Here is a 21827-nt window from a genome sequence, read left to right as displayed (position 1 = left end):
TTTTAAGACAAAAAGAAACCCCAAACAGTCAGTTCAGTAGTTGCACTTGTGTAATAGGCTCCTTTTTGAAATATGAAGTGAGAAACAATGTTTGTGTTCTAAAATATAAACATAGTGGATGGTAAAGTGTTAAAGTGTTCAGGCAAAAAGTACTGATTTCAGAAAAAGACAGTAAAAATTTTAAGGATTTTTTTCCCAGTCATGGTAGTTTGACTTCACCAGGTCTGTGTTTTGTTTTGTTTTCAAAAAGCAACCAAAGCAGTCAGTGGCTTAAGGGGGAAAATATAACTTACGTAGTTTAAAAAGTATAGTTATTCTTGAAGCTAGTTTCTCTGTTGTATTGTGTGCAAACTGGATTTTTGATACTGGGCATACTGCAATATTACTGCAACGTCAAGGCAGGACAGCACGTGTGACCAGTACGAGTTGTTCTCAGCCTTGCAGAGCCTGGTTGTGAGAAACGGCTTCTCTTCAGATTAGATGCCTCATTTCAAAGTTAAACGCCACAACTGCTCCTTTACAGTATCTCTTTTTAATCTAATAAGCAAAACAGAATCTTGCTGTTCTGCATGCAATAAATTCACTTTTTTTGTTCTTCTTTTATCCCCTGCAGCGTCTTAAAAAAAACCAAAAGTGCTCGGTTTTGAGAAATGTGCTGTGATTCAAAAAGGAGGTTTTTGCTCCTCTATGCAACGCAAAAGGGGCAGGCAAAAGCCATAGCAGAGGAAATATGGCAGCAAGCAGGTGCTCACGGACTCGAAGCCGATATGCACTGTATAAGTGAAATGGACAAGGTGAGATACTCCATACTGTTTACAGAAATAGGTGGTTTAGAGCTACATTTTTCTTCGTGTGATTTAAGTGGTGATTGTTAATAATCATGAAGGCTGAGCACATGCACCCAACTAAAATATAATATGTGGTTATAAATTTTTGTTCTTATGAATCAGTAATTTGAACTGATATTCACAGGTGCTTAATAGCCTTCTGCCAAAGGTACATGTTTCTTGTGATCTTTTGTATTAGAGCAGTGAGTTGATTTATCTTTGATCTTTCTTCTGAACAACAGTGCAGTGACTTCTTGAAAACTATTTATCTATGCAGTAGTGAATGAATTCTGTATTTACAGGTCAGCTGTCCTGTTAGAAATGATGTATTTTTCCCCCCTGTTGTTTTTGTGTTGCATTGAGGTCCTGTGTGGGCTCCAGCATAACCCTGAGCTTTGTGGAGTCTTTTTGAGTTACTTAGCAGGTACGCTCCCTCCAATTCACACTGACTGCGCTCAACTTTTATTCTAGAGGGAAATAAAAAGCTTGACTGGAGCAGAGAAGTGGGATTTTATTATTTGCTGTTATCCAAGGGTAAGAATCTGAAAACTGTTAGTGTATGTTTGTACCTAGAAGCAATATGGACTGTAATTTCTTTCAGAAAGTACTTTCAAACATTTAAAAACCCAAACAAACAGAACTTGGTGGCCTGGTATTTCATATGAGGTGAGCAGGAAATAACACCTGAAAGAGGTATTTGTGGTTGGTTTTTTTTTTCCATTCACTTGAAAATGTGAGATATTTATAAAAATAATTTAGTTCCATTTTAGCAAATTGCTTTCTTGGGGATGCACTGCATGTTGCGTAGCCGGACATTGGCTTTTGAATGGATGTTCACTGGTCATGTAGTAGAGTGTTACAAAGAAAGTTTTATGCAGCCAGCAGGAAATGTGAAGATTCTCCTTATATTCTTCCATTTCATTTCGTCTGCATTTGACAGATTGGAGATTAGTTTCAGGAAGGTGGTTGGCAGGATATTTCTAGCCCTGTTACTGGCCTGCCACATGAATAAATCTGTTTTGTCAAATTTGGCAAGACAACTCAGAGCTGCAAGTTATTGATGAGGTGGAAAGATGTACTGAATTGAGAATCTGAGATGGGGGCACTGAGGAAAAAAGTAATTTCTGTGGCTTTCTAGATTTCATCACTTAAGCTTCCCTTTACCTTTTACTGTAAATAAAGAGAACTTCTAGAAGCTTAAGTGTAATTGGGGAGGGGAAGGCAGGGTGGCAAAATGCAGTGGAGCAAGAGCTTTATTGAATTTGGTGGGGCCCCTTGGGAAATCCTTTGGGCATATTAGATCTGAGAGTTAATTGCATAACGTGCACAGAACAGAGGGATGTGTGTGTGTATGTGTTAGCTGAGGAAGTAAGAGGTTTCTGTTTTGTCCATATTTGTCAGTTAGAAGGCCCATCTTTATGTGGCTGTTGGGTGTTTTTCAGACCTTGCTTTGAAAGTCTGAGGGTGGAATAGGTGGCTACAGAGTCAATAGTCATAATGTGACCCTGCTGCTGTGGTCAAATACAGCTCAAGTCCCAAGAAACACTAGGTGGTGTTAAGTAGTGTCTCTCACCTACACTCTTCAGGGGTGAGAAAAGGTCATAAATCTTTGGCTGGTTACTGTGACTGCTTTTTGTGCTTGATGAAAGACTGAGGTGAAGTGGCAGTGGGATAGGAGCAGTGAAACAAGAGGTGAAATAGAGATCATCTTGGGTCACAGTGCATATAGTCAGCCTTGGATAAATTATCTGAATAAACACATTTGCCATGATATTTATTATTCTGGATAAGACATACCTGAGTGTCCGAGCTCTTCCTTCTCCTTCAGCAATCACTCAGAGCTTGAGCAGGCTCCTCACTGCTGTTGGGTAGCATTGCTGTCCTCAGCTGAGGAGTGCTTTTGAAGAAAAGGGCAAGAATGAGACAAAGATGTATTGCTACAGATAAAGGAAGCAGTGGAAGGTGGTGTAAAAAAATTATCTAACTGTGTAAGGTTCTTGTTGGTCTACGTGTCAGACCTCCCAGAATTGAGACAAATTAATGCAGAACTTCTGTCACCAACGTTTGGCTTCCAGAAGGTCTTTTAAGTTTGCAGAGGAGATAATCTGGTTTATGTATTCCTAACCTTTTTGGATTGTAGGTGTAAGGGGTAGTTTTTTATGTGGCTTGAGGAGGTGATAAGATTTGAGTGATTTATTGAGTGAAGTGTTTAGAACATAGCTCTAAAGTTTTGAATTGCAGTCCTGGAACTGCCTGAAATGAAACATAGCATCTCTTCCAATCTTTATATTTTCTCATAACCCTGCCATTTTATTGAACTTGAAACACTGGGATAGAGCTTAAACTGAAACCTTCATGGAGCAGTAAAAGGATCTTGGGTTGCTTATTACAGAAAAAAAAGGCTGAGGAGTGACCTAATAGGAGCCTACGTGAGCCAAACTCTTCTTGGCAACAGAAGACTGTAGAACAGGAGGCAAAATCCACTGAGTGCAGCCCAATAAACTCAGATTTGACACTAGTAAAAGCTCTTCTGGATGGAAGAGGCTGCCAGAAAAGTGGAATCACTACACTTAGAAGTGTTCAAAATTCAGAGTCACACCTGGCCTAATGCAGCGTTGATGGTTAGTCCCACTTGGAGGTTGTGGTGGGACTAGGTGACCTCGGGTCACTCCCAGGCAAGGTGTCTGTGATTCACTGGGGCTACGTTTCCCACTGGCCATCCATGTGGTTCACAACCCGTAGCCCGTGGGCGTGGAGCTAACCTGGCAGGTGGCACAGTGCTGCAGCCTGGAAATCATCAAAGCAGCTGGAATCATCAAAGAAACAGAATGCTTTTGCCTTGAGAAGTGATAAATGGTTGCATGAGACCTGAATTTAGGGAGCTGACATGCGATCTCAGATATAGGCATATCTTGTCAACTTGGTATGAGTGGAGAAGCCCCCGTAAAGGGGAGATAAATGAATTGGGGGCAGGGAGAAGGGGCCAAAATTAATCTGCGTCAAGAGGAATGTGGCCAGCAGATCTAGAGAGGTGTTTCTCCCCCTTTACTCTGCTCTTGTGAGACCCCACCTCGAATACTGCATCCAGTTCTGGTGTCCCCACCGTAAGAGGGACATAGATCTGTTGGAACAAGTTCAGAGGAGGACCACCAAGATGATCCAGGGGCTGGAGCACTTCTGCTACGAGGATAAGCTAAGGGAACTGGGATTGTTCAGTCTTGAAAAGAGAAGACACCAGGGTGACCTTATAGCTGCCTTCCTTTACCTGAAGGGAACCTACAGGAAGGCTGGGAAGGGACTTTTTACAGAAGTGTCCACTGATAGGACAAAGGGAAATGGGTTTAAGTTAAAGGAAAATAGATTTAGATTGGATCTTACAAGAGTAGCAGGACTCTGGAATAAATTGTCCAGAGAAGGTGTGATGCCGCCTTCCTTTAGGTGTTCAAGGCCAGGTTGGATGAGACCTTGATAGTCTGATCTAGTTGAGAGGCATCCCTGCCCATAGCAGGGAGCTTGGATTAGATGATCTCTAAGGTCACTTTCAACCTAGGCCATTCTGTTATTCTATGATTAATCAAATTGTAGAGTGTGGTGACTTATTATCCCTGTTCAGAGCCACCTTGGTTCCCCCAAAACACAATTGGTTTTGGCTTTTTGTGGAAACTATCAGTCAGAGCCAAATGACCCCTAACAGAATTTAGAAATGATCTCCACAATCTGTACAGCCACACACCAGTTATTTGTGTGAAATTGTCGGGGTTATGTCTGTGACTGTGCTTGTATATACAGAAATACTTTTTCCACTTGACAAAGCAAATACTGTAGTAGTTGTGTATTTAAGCTGTCTGAGTGCGCTTGCGAGGTATTCTTGGCACATGTACCAGCCTGCTCAAAATGCTGCCTTTCAGCGTTTGTTTATGGGATCAGAGGATAATTCAGCTTGGAAGGGACCTCATGAGGTCATCTTGCAGCAGGGTCAGCTAAGGTCTCAGTGTGTTCCTCAGGGCTTTACCCAGTTGGGTCTTGAAAACTCCAAGATTATAAGTTGCATCTCCAAAATGACTTATGATTACTTGAAAGACTTTCTCTGCTTTAATACAGGTGAGATTTTGTGGTTTTCGATATACCTTTCGGGAAAAGGAGAGGTGGAAGATAATATCTAAGGCCACAAATGGGTATCAAATGGCACCATGTAACTTAATTGTTCTATTACTTGTAGTATAACCTGGAAACAGAAAAGGATCCTGTAGTTATCGTTATTTCCACTACTGGTACCGGAGACCCACCAGACACTGCCCGCAAGTTTGTTAAGAAAATTCAAGACACGACCTTGCCACCTGATCATTTCGCACATCTCCAGTATGGATTGCTAGGTGATGTAATATTTTCTATATTATTGCAGCACTTGTCTGTTAGTGAATAATTTTTATATTTTTTTACTCGTGAATAGGGTGTTTGGGGTTTTTTTCGGGGCTTATAAAACATTTTTATAACATGAACAGCTTTTTTGTGTAATGTCCTTCATGAGCAATAAAGGAAAAGTGTCATTGAAATTATCTGAATATAAGCTTCCAATTTAAATTTTTTATAGTTTAATTTTCCTTGCGTAAACAATGTAGGCTATAAGCTATCTATAACTGTTGAAGTTTTAATTTCGTGTCAAGTCTTTATGGACTAGATGAGCTTACTTGACTTTGCGAGTAATTGGACATTTTTCTATAGAGAAGGAAAGGCAGTATAAGGTGTTCTTAAAAAATAAAGTTTTAAGGTCATCCCATCCCTTTAAGTCTGCAGTATTTTTTTTTAGATTTAGAATGTCATACACTTCAATAGAAAAAAATATAACTTCTAGTTAAAGACTGATATGCAAAATACAGAATTGGCAAAATACATGTGATGTATTTTGAGCTGGTAGTAAGGTCAGTTTGTTGAATTTTGAGATTGTGTTTAAACAAACTCCAGAAGCTTCTTTTTGAAGCTGGGTGTTTTTTGCCTGGTTTTGACAGGTGTGCCTTTTAGCGAGTTTAAGTTGATATGCAGGAGTGAGGAAGCTTCTAGATTTCTCTTGAGGAAAGTACCCCCTAGAAGGAAATTTCTAGTGGATGTATAATGTGGAAGTCTAAACTATGTGCATCCTAATCATGTAACGTAGACAGGCTGGAGAGTTGGGCGGGGAGAATATGAAATACAGCAAGGGCAAGTGTAGAGTCTTGCACCTGGGAAAGAACAACCACCTGTGCCAGCACAGGTTGGGGACTGACCTGCTGGAGAGCAGTGTAGGAGAAAGGGACCTGGGGGTCCTGGTGGACAGCAGGATGACCATGAGCCAGCAATGTGCCCTCGTGGCCAAGAAGGCCAATGGCATCCTGGGGTGTGTTAGAAGGGGAGTAGCTAGTAGGTCGAGAGAGGTTCTCCTGCCCCTCTACTCTGCCCTGGTGAGGCCACATCTGGAATATTGTGTCCAGTTCTGGGCCCCTCAGCTCAAGAAGGATCGGGAACTGCTCGAGAGAGTCCAGCACAGAGCAACTAAGATGATGAAGGGAGTGGAACATCTCCCTTAAGAGAAAAAGCTGGAAGAGCTGGGTCTCTTTAGCTTAAAGAAGAGGAGACTAAGGGGTGACCTCATTAATGTTTACAAATATATAAAGGGTGAGTGTCAGGAAGACAGAGCCATCTTTTCAGTGATGTCCAATGACAGGACAAGGGACAATGGATATAAGCTGGAACATAGAAGGTTCCACAAAAATATTATGAAAATCTTTTTCCCTGTGAGGGTGGGAGAGCCCTGGCACAGGCTGCCCAGGGAGGTTGTGGAGTCTCCTTCTCTGGAGACATTCAAACCCCGCCTGGACACGTTCCTGTGTGACCTACTGTAGGTGATCCTGCTCTGGCAGGGGGGCTGGACTAGATGATCTTTCAAGGTCCCTTCCAAACCCGAACATTCTGTGATTCTGTGAACTTTTTGAGAAGATATTGTGCTATTGCTTAATTATACATTGCAGTTTGTGAAACAGGTTTTTGTAGCTGACTGAATGCATGTACGCATAAGTGAAGATAATAATTGTATTAATACTGATTTTTGTTGTAACAGATATTACTATAGTATTGAGTTATAACATGTTTTGTGATTCTAGTCTAGGAAGTTATCAGTCTTAAAATATGTTCATGGTGTCCATTTGAGCTTGTCCAGTGAAGTGTTTGGTCAAAGTACCATATTTGAGAGTGAGTAGAAGTCTTTTTTTTTTTTTTTTTTTATAAAAGAAGAAAAAAAATCACTTGTAAAGGAGAAAGGAGTAGTCCATTGTTAGGTGGGGGTAATAAGGATCTAGTGGTTTGAAATTGCACATGAGAAAGGGTCAGGCTGTGAAAATTCGCAATAGTTAGGATAGTGAAACGGAATTTGTGAACACTACCTAACCAATGGCCTTTGGGATTGTCAGACAAGCATCTGCTAAGGATGAGGTATGTGTGGTTGATCACTTTGAGGGTGAGTCAGTGGTTTAGTTGATCTCTTAACATCTCAGGTCCTGCATGAGTTTGCCTCTTGAGTCCCCTGTTTAGTTGATAACAAAGACCATCTTCTAACAGAACATCCTCACAGCAGTTAAAAGACGGAAAACCCAGTGCAGTAAAGATGAGATGTACAAAGAAATCTCCCGATTCCTGGGAAGGAGGGTGTTGAACCAAATTCCCTTATGTACATTTTCCTATGTTTCTTACTCCATATTGTTTAAAATCAAGGTTCCAGTACTTTTTTTAGTTACTTTTAGTAGTCTCTGCCTTATGTTGTTGACATAAATTAACAATTTTAACCTGAAGGTAAGATGATTTCTTTTGGTAATTCACACAGAGTTTATCGGTTTCACTCTTTTTAACTGTTTCAGTTACTTATATTTTTTCCCATAAGGAGTGGTTTTGTATTTTTTAAAAGCCTCAGACTAAAGCAACTTTCTTCTGAAATGTGAAATACTGAAAGCAAAGTATTTTCAGAGAAATTGTGTATTACATTTGGAAAGGAGGAACCACTTCTTCAGGTCTTCTTTGCACGACAAACACGTAAAAGTGGCCTGGTAATGTGCACTTTGCTATATCAGATTCTTCTATTTGTCTGCAAGAAGATCCTGTGTTATCTTGGGAGATCTTTGTGTTGCCTGTGTGGCTGCCTGATTGCCATGATTTCTCTTTCCTTGAATTTGCTAGGTCTGGGAGATTCAGAGTACACGTTCTTTTGTAACGGTGGAAAGACAGTAGACCGACGACTTCAAGAACTTGGCGCCCAGCACTTCTACGACACAGGATTAGCAGATGATTGTGTAGGGTAAGAGCTGAATAAATTTGGATTTTGTTTCTTCAAGATGCAGTAATTAACACGTGAATTTGGCTCAACATTCTGAACTGCTTAAAATCAGTTGAACCTGGATACTCAGCAGCTAATAAGCATGAATCCTGTCTGAACACAGCATGCCTTTTCAACCTCAGTTGCCATTAAATAAAAGTCCATTTTTAAAGTGTGAGCAAACATCTGTAATTTAGAATAAGGGGAGAGGTTCAAAAACCTAGTCTGTTTACTGAAGCAAATGAAAATAAATCCTGTTCCTGGTTTGTGAGGTACTGTGTAATAGGATCTCATTCTACATACACATCAGACTTTTATTCAAGCTCACATCTTGCAGTAGAGCTGCTTTAGACAAACCCTAAAATGTGTTTTTAATATTTTTCTCTCTTCATTAGAACACATTATCTTTTATTTCTTCTAGTTTTTTTCTAGTTTTAAGTCATTGTAGGGGAGTTATGTAAGAAGGTTTTTTTTGATTGTGCTTTAGGAATTATGTAAGAAAACAAGTCCCTTCCTGTTGTGTTGCTCTTTCTGGCCAGTAGGCTGCAGTCTTGGCTTATTTATTTTGAGCTGCAGATTCTGTTGGTTCTGTGCACGATGATGCAAGGCAGTGGAACACAAACACTACCATAACCATAAAACTTATATTTTCTGTACTGAAATAATAAAAATGGACCATTAGGGGAAGCTAATGATGTTGCTGTTGCACAATGGAAAGTTGCATATTATACTGCCCTGCCTTTAACTTGGTGTCATAAAGTTCATCATAAGAGAGTAAAAATGAGAAACTGGGAGAAGAGCAAGGCTTTTATACACTTTAGCCTCCATAAATTTGTGTGGGGGTAGTAACTAAATGATTTTTTTTTTTAACAAAAAAGCTGCAAGTATATATTAAAAGTAGAGAAAGGAATATTGGCTTTTGCAGTTTTTCCATTATTTGTAAACTAACAGTCTGATAAGTCACAATAATTCATCCATTCCTTTTTTTTTTTTTTCCCCTCCCTTCCCAGTTTGGAATTAGTGGTTGATCCATGGATTGATGGACTTTGGCTTGCCCTCAAGGAAGCATTTTTACTGCAGAAAGAGAAAGAAGACATGAGCAGTGTTGTCAAAGCTGCTTCTAGCTCTCTCTCTGCAGCCCCACACGTTGTGCATGAACTAAAGTTAAGCTCAGAAGTACAGAACTTGAAGCTAGAAGGTGCTGGAGTGAGGAGTTCCAATGTTCTGTCACAGAAACTGGTTGACATCAATCTTGTGACTTCAGCTAGAGACACTGAACCTTCACTTGTTCGTTCTGTCCCACCTCTCTCTCAGTCTGCTCTTAATATTCCTGCCTTGCCACCAGAATATATAGAGGTGCAGTTTCAGGACACCTGTGGTGAGGTAAGGACTTTCATTTTCATCATGAATGATGAAAGCCTTCAGCCTCTGGTAGGAGCTGAGTATGTACCCCTACATACGGCTGAAAAGAGCAAATGGATACTTATGTAAAAGAGATATGTCACTGAACGCAGGAGGTTTTTGAATTGTAGGTGAAAAATCCATTTATACTGTGAAAATGTAGTTACCGCTTATGTCAAGGTGTAATTTAGCCAAATAATAATTTGGCATTGCAGTGCCAGTAATGCAAGAATAAAAATCCTTAGTGGCTTATGTTAGGACAGTGAAAACGTCTTCCTGAAGCAAAGAGTATAGTACGAATTCTGTTCAGATTTTTGGTACTTTCTGGATACTTTAAGAAGGTGTAAAATTGCTTGAAATCTTGCTTCCTATTTGATAACAGAGAAACTTGTAATTTTAAAAAACATGATCATAATTTTACTGTTGGAAACAGAAGATGAGCTGTAAATCAAAAACCAGTGTGGTTTTCCTATGAAACCACATTGAGCAAAGACTGCTGTACAAAGAGAAGAATTAGCCTGAGCTGGGAATCCTCTCCAGCTGGCATATTTAGTGTTCAAATCAAACTGGAAAGCTTGATTTAAACTTTTCTGGTTGCCTGCCGAACAGCAGGTTCTACACGTGAGGGAGCAGTGAGATCTGGCTCCTTTTTAAATAACAAGGAGTCAGGAGCTGAGCACGGTGACACAACCAGCCCCATCCTCCAGTGCCCAAGCTGGGAGACAGCAGTCAGGATCAGCCAAGAGTACACATCATCCTGCAAGTCTATGGGAATGAGGCAGGTCTGGGGCCAAGCCAGGTCAGTCTGCACATCCAGGCCTGGATCAGTGGGATCTGTGGCCGGTCGTGGGCATGGTTGTGGCTGAGCTGCCGACACTCCCCCTGTGATACAGCTTGGGCAGGGACTGAAGACCCAGGGCTGAGGGTGGGGTTCCTGAGTAGGATGAAGTCCTCTCGTTGGGACTGGCCAGGACCGTGAAAGCCCATTAGTGTCCTCAGGGCCCTGACACTCACTCTCTTGAGAATGTCAGTGGTAATACTGAGAGCGATTAGGTTGGATATTAGGAAAAATTTCTTTACTGAAAGAGTGGTGATGCATTGGAACAGGCTGCCCAAGGAACTGGTGGAGTCACCATCCCTGGAGGTGTTCAAAAACATGTAGACGTAGCACTTCAGGACATAGATTAGTGGTCATGGTAGTGTTGGGTTTACGGTTGGGCTTGATGATTTTAGAGGTTTTCCCCAACCTTAATGATTCTGTGATTCTGTGAAAGCAGTTAATCTAGCTATTATAATTACGTAAGAGTGTATGAATTTAAACACTGGACAATTTTGCTTTTCTTTTAAACCTTATGTTGTGGTTGGCTATGCTCAGGTTGTTGAATTACATAATACAAATTACTAAAACAAAGATTTCTGATTTAGAGGTACTGTTGCATTAAAGTCTAATCCTTGGGTTGAAGGTGGTGCTACGGTGGTTAAAACAGCCTATTTTCTTACTTTAAAATTATAGCATGTATACAGGCTAATTTCCAAAATAACTGATCTTGTTCTAATGTTGGTGCCTTAACTCTTCTCACATTGCAACTGTGGGCATTTCTTGCCAAGCATAGCTGAAATTGGCTTTTTTTTTTTAAATGTATCAATTTGAGATTTGGATAGTGCCAAAAAGAGACTCCCTGCCATTTAGAGAAATCTGGGTACGTGGTCTCTCTAGTTAGTTATATGATCAAGGTTGTTGAGTCTCAGGGTTGAATTAATAAACTGCAGTTTATTAGTAGCAAAGCAGCTGCAGTCTGCATCTTAAGCCTTTGTGTAAGTGTAAGATAATTTAGCTTACATCGTCCTCTCATTATGCCCTGAACTTGACTTGGAGGGAATATAAATGCAGACAGTTGCCGTGGTCCAACTGATGCACGATAACTTGTAATGGCCCAAGCTGTTAATCACCCTGTGAAAATTTTAAAGGAGTAATAAAACTTGTAACTATTGGTCTCAAGTGATTCTGAAAAAAAAAAAAAAGGAAATGTTCAGATTAACCAATATTCTCTTTTTGGTAGAACAGATCCTTTCTGTTTGCCAGTCTATTGTTACGGACATCTCCCACCTTTTTTCATTTTTGTCTGTATTAGTCTCAGACGAAGCTTGCTGACAATAGCGATGGAGAAATGAGGGTTGTAGTCTGATCTTCACATGACAGCCTTTGATGGAGGTGGCCTGAAGTTATTCCTAGTGCTTGTTAACAATTCTTGGGGCACATTTTCACCTATGTAGAATGTTGTTTCATAGCTGGGTGCTGTTTTGTAGTGTGGAGTTTGCTGATTAGCTCTGAATTTAACTGTAGTATTTAAAATTCTTTTAATAAATTGCCTGTAATAATAGCCCCATCTGCAATCTGTAAGACTGCAGTGATGTTTTTAAATAGCTTCTGTTCTTTATTTCTGTTCTGTACACCTAGTAGTCCTTTAATTAGCTGGGACTTTTTTGAGTTTTAACACAAATGCCATTCTCTAATTGGTTAGTTTTAAGGCAGCTCTTGAAAGACAAAACGAGGAGCTGGATTTGGTAGTAGTTTAGTCCCATTAGACTGTTGAAGCCTACTGACTTTATATGGTTGGATATATGCTTGTCACTGCTTGGATATGATTTTTTTAAAATACAGAGCAAAACACTCTGTGTTTAGAAGACTTGTGAATTGGTTTCTAGGATTGTTTCCAAGAAAATTGTACCAACGCTAATTCCTGTGCACCATAGTAAGCTGTCATGCATTTTTAGTGTAAATTTTCATGTATTCTTTTTCAGAATCCACATCCGTCCTCACTGATTTCAGAGGGAGCAACCTTTGATGTGCCAGTTACAAAAGCAGTTCAGCTCACTAGGGAAGATGCTGTAAAAACCGCATTACTCTTGGAACTTGATATTGCAGTAAGTTAGTGATGGCTTTTTCTTTAGCTGGTTAAAATACAGGATAAAATGCATGTGTATTATATGTGATGCATAACTGGAGGGAGAATTATTTATTCCTCTGTTTAAAAAGAAAAGATAATTCCCTATACAAAAAGGTGTCGTCTGAGGTTGATCCGTTTTGTAAATGCAAAGCTTGATTCGTTCACTAGAAGGTATGATTCTCTGGAATTCAAAAGAGAAATAAAGTGTCAAATTAATTTCTTTGTTGTTTCATGGGTATTATATTGCCTGAAATACCTTTTTGAAGGGAATTCACGGTGGAGAAAGACAGGCAGGGAATACTGAAAATTAATAATCTTTCAGTTTGTAAGTGTGCAACTTAGGAAATATTCAGGAACTGTATAGTAAATAGTGACAAGTAATAATTTGCTATGATTGAGTGCTGAGAGTCATTAGCTCTTGAGCACTGTTTTTGCCTCTGGCATTCATTTACTCTTACTTGTTAACATAAACTGTTAACCTCTGTCAACCTATATGTAATAACTGGAGTGGTTTATTCAGGGAAGATCGTATTTTGTATACTTGTTGGTAGATAAAGGCAGAGAATAATCAGTATTACTTTATAGGAAGTGTTTATAAGGAAACTATGTTGCTTTTGAGTGATTTTCCAGTGTTCTGTTGGAATATTGTGATTTTGGTGGTAACTTTAGTCTAACTTGTGTCAGTTTCCATGGGATATCTTTAAATCTCAGCTTTGCATAAGTGAGTCTCTGAGATTACATGTATTTTTGCATATATTTTTATGTATACGTGCATCCTGTCATCAGCACACATTGAAAATTTGAGCATTTTGTGCTTTTTTTCCTCACATCCTCAACAGCCTGTGTATGCAAATCACCTTGCATAAGGGAAACCTAATGATACAAGTATAATTCTGAGCATTTTTGTTTCTTTGACAGGCAGAAGCTTGAGTAGAGTTGTAACAGTTGGGCAACTCAGCCAACTAAGTATAATCTAGATCTTAAGATCAGAGATACCTTTTAATTTTCACTGTGCTCTTCCCTTGTTGTTTTAGTTTCTAGCTCCGGAAAATAAAAACAGTTGGGGTCATTTCAGTCACAGTTCACCAGATAGTTTAACCAGCATATTTTCTGTTGGTGATAATGTGTCTCTATACAAAGTTGCATTAATTATGAGGATTTCAGTCCTCTGCTCTTCTCAAACCAGAAAACAAAAGTACATCAGTAATTAATGACCTAGGCTGATTATATAATATATCCCCTTAATGCATATTTATTTTCCTTCTGTGTAGGCTACTCAACAGGTCTTATTAAAGAGTGTCCTAATATTTAAATGAGATAAGGAAAGATTTTTCTAATTAGTATGGTTAAACCTGAAATGAAAAAATGAGTATTTAGTTTCTGATGTGATCCAAACAGTGAAATCCTAGTGTGGAGTGAAAGAACGCACAACTTCAGGTGGCTGTGATAGCAGGAAGATTGCTGCTATTAGGAATGGGGATGCTGTTGGCCTTGGTTTATGATACAGTTTAATAGAAGTTATCTCATATTTTAAAACAGGATACGATCTTTGACTACCAACCTGGAGATGCCTTCTTTGTAGTATGTCCCAACAATGTCAATGAGGTGGAAGAACTTACTCAAATCTTGGGACTTTCTGAAAAAGCAGAGTGCTTCGTTTCTGTGAAGGTTAAGCAGGATACTAAAAAGAAAGGTATGGTGTTATGCACTGGTCGTGAATTCCTTCCATGCTGGTAGCAGTTGGTGTGCACACTTCTGATTGTTTTTTGTCTTTAGTATTGGGACACAGCTGTCATTTCATGGAGGTGTGTTGGAAGTCACAGAGAGTGTTAATAAAGAGAGAACGCATGGAATGCTGCTGCTGGTTTTACTATTGATGAGTCAGCTTCTGATTGGGAACTCAAGCCTGGCATTGGCGTTCATCCATCTCACTCTCCCTCTGTGCTCATTCCTGTCTATGGAGATGAGTCTTTAATCACATAATCTAACAATCCCCCACTTGAAAGTAAAATCTCTCTTTTCACAGCACTTCACAATCTATTTTACATCCTAAGGGGCCACATTCCAAAGCAGAAGACCCTAGGGACTTGTAGGTCTGTGTGGATCCGCTCTGCTGACTCTTACAATCCCACATCACAGAACAGGTAGCTGCAGGTTCAGGGTATGCCTGGGTACTGCCAGCTGGGCCTGTGAGAAGTGCTCTTCTCTTGCTTTTCCGTCACTGGGGTGCAGGATGGGGTGGGGCTCTTTGATGTTTTGGTCTATGGGTAAATCATTTCCCAGGGCAAGATTTCCTGCATCACTGGGGGCAACAAGTTGCCTCTTAGGTATGAGATGTAAAGGGACCCTCTTCTTGGCCTTGGCAAGTAACTCCCGTGTTAATGAGGTGAGTTTATATGACAGGCCATGTTGTAACTTGTTGTATGGAATGTCCAGGCCCAGCTGATCCCCTTCTTTGACCACCGCTCCAGTAACTAACCTCTGTTGGGAAGGGTCACCAGTTAGATTTGGTCAGTATCATTTACAGACTGGTCCCTGTGCTGGGGATGAGATCTGTGTCTGCAGGACTGCGCTGGCCATTATCCAGCCCCACTGTGTTGAACACCCTCCCTCTGTAGTCACCTCCTTTCTTAGGGAACCCCCATTGTCCTTGTTCGTCTGGGACAGATACCCTCCAAACACACTTGCTGCTTCCATCTTCCACCTCAAAACAAACAAACAAGATCCCAAGGGGGTCCCACCTTTATAACAGTCTCCCTTTGGATCAGGGCTGGTCCTGAGCAGCTTCAAGCTCAAGACAGCATCATTGGTCCAGGGCCCAGCAACCATGCACAGGCAAGTGGCAAGCGATTGGGTGACGTGAGGGGATTTCACAGGTGTGCCACTTCTGCTGCTTACACTATTTATAGATTTTACAGGAGTAGGGACATTTACAAAGGAAGCAATTTAAAGGGAGGGGTATGGTGAAGGAGGAGATGGAGGGCCCAGAGCATCAGATCTTTATAGGAACATGGGCCTTGAAATTTTGTCCCTCCTGAAGGCTGGTGGGTTTTTCTGTGCGATCAGATCCCTGCTAAGTGGCTGCATAAAATGTGAATCTCTCTGTAAGTTTGTCAAGAGCACGTTGAATTTTTGCTGACTTTTTACACTTGCCTTGGATACTTGGCCAGGACCTAGCAAATTGCTGTTGATCCACTGCTTTCCAACCATGTCTTGTACACTGACTTCATCTACTGCAGTTATGAATTTGGGTTTGAACATAAACCATGTAACTTCATTTCTTTGGAGCTGTGCTGTTGAGCAGAGACTCGTTAAGTTGCTATAACTTAATTAATTCTTGTTGCCAATCGGTACCAAAGAGTTCAGCTCTGTAATGCAATTTTTAGCACTGTTCCAGAGTTGGTTGTCTCTTAAATGCATTCACATTTCTGAGGAGTTCGTAATAGTTACCACTAATTGATTGTGGGTTTACTCAATGAAGAGAGGCAAAAAACCCAAGAGGAGAGAAGAGCACAAAGAGCAGGCTGTGCCTCTGCTGCATCTTCAAGATTTACAAGGAATTCCAATTAATGTTGTTCACAACCTCTCTTTGTTCAGTCTATGAATTCTTTGATGAATTAGCTGAGAACAATTGAGAGGACAAAATAGAAATTATTTGCAGTCTGGTTCAAAGTCTATTGTTCAAATGCTGAATTTCTGTAGTTGTTTCTATACTGTGTGTATGAGTGTCCTAGGAAGAGCATTAAGTACGTCTTGTAACATGCTGTCAGCATATTCAAGAAAAGGAAGTTTATATAAATGTGAAAATGGATACTTCTTTCCTGCATTAGATTTATGCCAATCCTCTTATCTTCTGAAAGTAAATTTTGGCTTTTGTAGCAAGGGTTCAGTCAAGTAATGCTGATACAAAGAAGCAATTTAGCAAGTTATATAAGTATATTATTGCAGCGAAAATTCTGTAGTATCGAAGGGCTCTTGAGCTTGGAAGAAGGAATAGTGAGTATCAGCAGCGAGATGTCAGAGCCAAGAAACATTGTAAAGAGGAATCCCAGCATGCGACGTGGGTCTGTAAGGAGATAATTTGAGACTTGCAGAACTTATAATTAAAGGTGTTTTGACACATAAATGCTCTTTTGTTGCTTTTGGGGTTAACTTAGAATAGCCACTTTGGCGTGCCCTGAGGCTGGTAATCCTGGCTGCATCGTAGCTGACTTTCTGTGAAGGGGTAGGTGGACATTGGTGTAACCTTCTTCCCAGAAATTGAACCTGTAGAGATTACAAGTGGGATTATCTGCTTGTACAGAGACCTCTTGGATCTGCTGGGTCTTAGAAGCTCTAGCTTGGCACTAGCTGCATGCACCTCTGCTTGGATCATTAGAAAACTTTGGTATGTCATGATTTTCAGGAGTGTTTATCGATAGAAGGGGAAAAATGTGGATGTTCCTTTTCCTGGTAAGCATTCCTCTGAATTTCTTCAAAGTGGCAATAAAGCAATAAAAAAAAAATGGCAGTGAAGTGGTTTTACAATGAAATTTATCTCAACACCCATGATTATACCCCTCTTTTTGTTTTCTGCATTCCTGATGAGTTTTGACTTTTTATTGGGAAATTGTTATTGAAACTTCACTGGAAAACTCTTTTGCTGATTCACTTAAAATTTGCACTAACCTGCTGGGACTCAAACATGTAGAATTTAATGCAGTATAACTCTCTTGTATTTCTTGAAGGAGCAAGCACTCTGCTGGTTTTGGATGTTAATTGAGGCACATTTTGTTTTGTTCTGTTCTCCTTTTGAACTAGGAGCAGCTCATCCACAACATATCCCTGAAAGGAGCACTCTGAAATACATTCTAACCTGGTGTCTGGAAATACGAGCAGTTCCAAAAAAGGTGTGTCTGTGTTTGTTCCTTTAACAGATTTAACAGATTTGTTCCTACAGATCTATCCTTGTGTGTAGTCACCATATTTCTTGATGAATAAGAGTTGTCAGTTTGTATGCTGCTGTTTGTGCTTTATTCTGAGCAATTTCACTTCTGGTACTTTATCTGGCAAACTGATACTAACATCTCTATTTCTCTTGTGCTGCCCTAGTCTAGAAGTAAATAGAAAAGCATTGGATATCTGGTACCAGATGACTGAAGGCTGACTGAACCTGACCAGAATGCTAACTGAACCTGGCCCAACAGGCGCTGTAGAGAAGGGAGCCATGTCTGTCAAGATTTGTTACTGAAAATACGCACATTGCTCTAAGCAAACATACCATAATATCTTTTAAATTATTTTAAAGCTTTACTTTAGCATTTCACTAACCTGGCAGAATTCAAAGAAAGATTTTTTTTTTTTTGCTTGTATAGTATTTGTTCTCACAACGTGTGAATATTATTTTCCTTTCATTCTGTGCCTGTTAAAAAAAAATCAAGCTTGCAACTGGAAGTACGTGTGTACTTCTAGTATTGTCAAAACACTTTTGAAAGGTAGCTTTGTATGAAGGATGGAGCTAAATAGTTGTGTTGGTTGGGTCCCTGAGGGAAATTGGTTTTTGGAAGGACCTTTTCACTCAGTTCAGTGGATTTTGCAACAGAAGAGAATCTTCCAGTTGTTTCACCCTTTCAAAGCTACATTTAACAGTTTTGAAAATTTGTGTCAAAAATCAGAGTAGGCAGAGTGCTGACTGGGCAGTATTGCCCAAGCCAGTTTTTGTAACCTCTCTGCTTTATTACCTGTTCATTGTAGAATGTGCTTTATGTTACTTTATAGTCAGTACTCAGATATTGAATATTGCGTTACTCTATACTTAGAGCTATTGTCTGGAAGCTCAACATTTGAACGCACTCTGGTTACTTTCCAGGTATTCCAAGGGTGCAAGGTGGAGCGTAGGAGGTTCCACAGAAACATTAGGAAAAACTTTTTCCCTGTGACGGTGACAGAGCACTGTCACAGGCTGCCCAGGGAGGTTGTGGAGTCTTCTGCTTTGCAGGGGGATTAGACTAGATGATCTTTCGAGGTCCCTTCCAACCCTGAACATTCTGTGATTCTGTATTGTTTTGTGTAGAATATGTCATCTGATTGCACATGGTATTTTGGATCATTTTTCTTTTATGCACTCAGTTTATTTCCACCTTGCTTTTGGAAGAAACTTTGTAGCTATTTACGTCAGATTTTTATTTTATCTTGTAACGCTCAATTTAATTTTCCCTTAAGAAAAGCTTGTAGTACCATTATTTAGGCATAAAGTATGGAATAAAACACCACAGCGACATTTACATAACTCATTAAATACCATACTTTATTTACAGTAATACATTTTCTGAGACTTTTTATTATTCCTTTCCTGGCTTCTGTAACTTAGCAAATGGTGACTTGTCTTGAATTAATTTGTGCTTTAGAGCTATTTACCTAACTCAAGTGCAAATATGTAAATAAGAAAGCTTTTCGTAAATCTGAGATTTTTCAGAGAATGCATTTTGCCTGTTTATTTGTCTTTCCCTTGCTAAGTCTAAGTAGGACCTTCAAGCTTGGCCCAGACATGAGAGGAGCAGCCAAAAAGAAACCAAATTCAGAATGTGCATTGGGAAATAAGTTATATTATCCATTAATCTATCAGATGAGTGCTTCCTGTCCTCAGGCAACCCAGGTTTTTCCCAGATTTGTGACCATCTTCCCAAATGGACAACATTTTACCCTTCACTCTTATTTTCGCCTCCACAGGCATTTTTGCGAGCTCTTGTAGAATGTACCAGTGATGCAGGAGAAAAACGAAGACTTCAAGAGCTTTGCAGCAGACAAGGAGCCTCTGATTATACACGCTTTATTAGAGATTCTAGTGTTTGCTTGCTGGATTTGCTTCATGCTTTTCCAAGCTGCAAGCCTTCACTTAACCTTTTAATTGGTAAGTAGCTGATTTAGTTATAATTAGATTTGACTTCTGAATATGCATCAGACTAAATGTTCAGTTTCCCAAGAAAGTGGAATAACTGTTCAGTCAGCTGCTTTAGATGTATTGTAATATCCATAGCGAACTTGCCTGGAAGCACAGCTTTATTCTCCAGTTTGTAGTCTTTTGCCTTTGTTCTGCAAACACTTAGGAACATCCCTGTGCTTTGGTTGACTATGCATTGCTCCTCTTCTTAAAAAATAAGCTGTAAGGTGTTTGAAGGATTAGGGTCTTTAAGAAACAGTTCATCAAGTGCCTACAATTTAAGAAGACTTGTTTTTAAAACTCCTGATTTCCCTGCCTACATGTTATTTTCTTACATCTCTTTTCCCAGTATATTTGATCCAGTACATTCACTGCATTCCTTATATGAATCGTTAAAGGAATGAGACTGCCAACTGTAACCATTTCAAATACATCTGAAAATACCAACAGTTCTTTTCTGGATTAAAAAACAGTTTCTTAGTACATTTCATTATATGAAGCAGAAAAATGTTTTTTATGTTCTTGCAATTGTCTTCTTCATGCCTATCCCAAATCTCTCCTTAGTACACGGTGGGGATTTAAAAAAATAAATACAAGCTCTGTTCCACTTTGTACAAGTACATGTATTTTCATACTGAAGACAAAAACCCCTTAGCTCTTCAAAGGTGGTATGGAACATACTGTAGCAACTGAATGGAATAAAAGGAAATTCTGAAAGTTTTTATAATGCGTAAAAAGTAATGTAGTGAATGGATTTAGTATCTTCTTTAAGTGATTTCACTGAACTAGCTCTCCTTAACTCTTACTCGCCAACTATCTTACGTAGCAACTATCTTACGTAGCAAAGCATCTCTAAAATGTGCCAGAGTGTCCGTATACTGGTTGGAACATATGCCAAATGGTGGTACATGTGAAAAAACCAACAATTAAACTGTATGTTATCCTGTTACTCCACTCTATGTTTTCTGGCATTTGCTATGCCTGTTTTTTGGTATTGCTTGCTTCTCATCACCATTCCCCACCATGTTGTTCACTGAGCAATATTTCTGTCTCTGTTCAGTGTGCTCTTATCCTCAGCCAAAATGTGCCAAGTCATTCCTTTGAAAGCACCAGCAAGTCTGACCTTTTCTTTATATGTACATACATATGTGGTTGTAAATGTATGTGTGTGATATATAGTGTTGATTTCTCGTGGAAAACAATGCCCGGTTAACTCTTGTCTTTATTGGTTTTGGGTGTTAGCTGTGATTTCAAAAATTTGCATGGATGTTCATAGTATTACAGTGCTTGTACTTTGAAATTGAACTGGCACATCTGCTTCTAGGGCATTATATATACAAAACGTTCAATCAAGAAATTCCTATTCTGAGAGCTTTTGAGCTCTTAGAGAAAAGATGGGGAAAATGAAATTTCAAGGTTTACTTTGTCCCTTTGTCCACTGGTTACTGACATTTCTCCTGCATACCTTACAGTTGTTTTCAATCGACCAGAAACTCTGGTCAATTAACTGTTGCAGCCTTGTTTTAACAGATGTTCCACAAAGTATAAAAAAACATTGAAAGTAGAGTTCAAGTCTTAATAGCTTATTTCTGAACCACAAACATTGAATGGTAATAGTCATTGTCATTGGGGTGAATCAAATAAATGATGCTTTTTTTGATGTGCCTTTTTCTTTTCTTTCATTTTTCAGAACATCTTCCTAAATTTCAAGCCAGATCCTATTCAGTGTCAAGGTAATTAAATATTCAAATTATATCTCCTTAGTAATATGATTATGCTTTTCCTCAAATGTGTGTGTACACGTTATGATCTAGAGAAGAAATAAAGGAACGAAGGACAAAACCTGAGGAAAAAGTGGTTATGTCCCTGTTGCAAAAACAACACAGGGTTTCACCAAGGGCAAATCATGCCTGACAAAACTGGTGGCCTTCTATGAGAAGATCACAACATCAACAGGCAAGGGAAGAGCAACTGATGTCATCTCCCTGGACTTGTGCAAGGCCTTCGACACAGTCCCACACAACATCCTGGTCTCCAAGCTGATAAACTATGGGATTGATGGATGGACAATTCAGTGGATAAAGAACTGGCTTGACGACCATGCTCAAAGAGTGGCTGTCAATGGGTCCATGTCCACGTGGAAGCCAGTTACAAGTGGACTCCCTCAAGGATCAGTACTGGGACCAGGCTTGTTTAACATCTTTGTTAGTGACATGGACAGTGGTACTGAGTGCCCTCTCAGCAGGATTGCTGATGACACCAAGCTGTGTGGGGCAGCTGACACCCTGGAGAGTAGGGATGCCATCCAGAGGGACCTGGACAGGCTGGAGAGGTGGGCCCAGGCCAACCTCATGAAGTTCAGGAAGTCCTCCATCTGTGTCGAGGCAATCCCAAGC

At 39.8% G+C, this 21827-nt stretch overlaps 1 protein-coding gene across 1 annotated transcript; it reads left to right on the top strand.

Moving 5' to 3' along the window:
- Positions 1-634: 634 nt before the first annotated feature.
- Positions 635-21164, top strand: MTRR (5-methyltetrahydrofolate-homocysteine methyltransferase reductase; the record flags this gene model as incomplete). The annotated part of the gene is made up of 9 exons (XM_009875151.1): positions 635-794; positions 5047-5200; positions 8028-8145; positions 9174-9546; positions 12367-12489; positions 14052-14205; positions 17313-17401; positions 19221-19401; positions 21122-21164. Coding segments are annotated over exons 1-9 (1379 nt in total), but the record flags the coding sequence as incomplete, so codon positions are not given.
- Positions 21165-21827: the final 663 nt, after the last annotated feature.

The sequence above is a fragment of the Apaloderma vittatum genome, unplaced genomic scaffold (assembly GCF_000703405.1).
Source record: "Apaloderma vittatum isolate BGI_N311 unplaced genomic scaffold, ASM70340v1 scaffold13930, whole genome shotgun sequence".
NCBI classification, from domain to species: Eukaryota; Metazoa; Chordata; class Aves; order Trogoniformes; family Trogonidae; genus Apaloderma; species Apaloderma vittatum.
The sequence above is the reverse complement of the archived record's forward strand: the minus strand, read 5'-3'. Positions and strand labels throughout refer to the sequence as shown.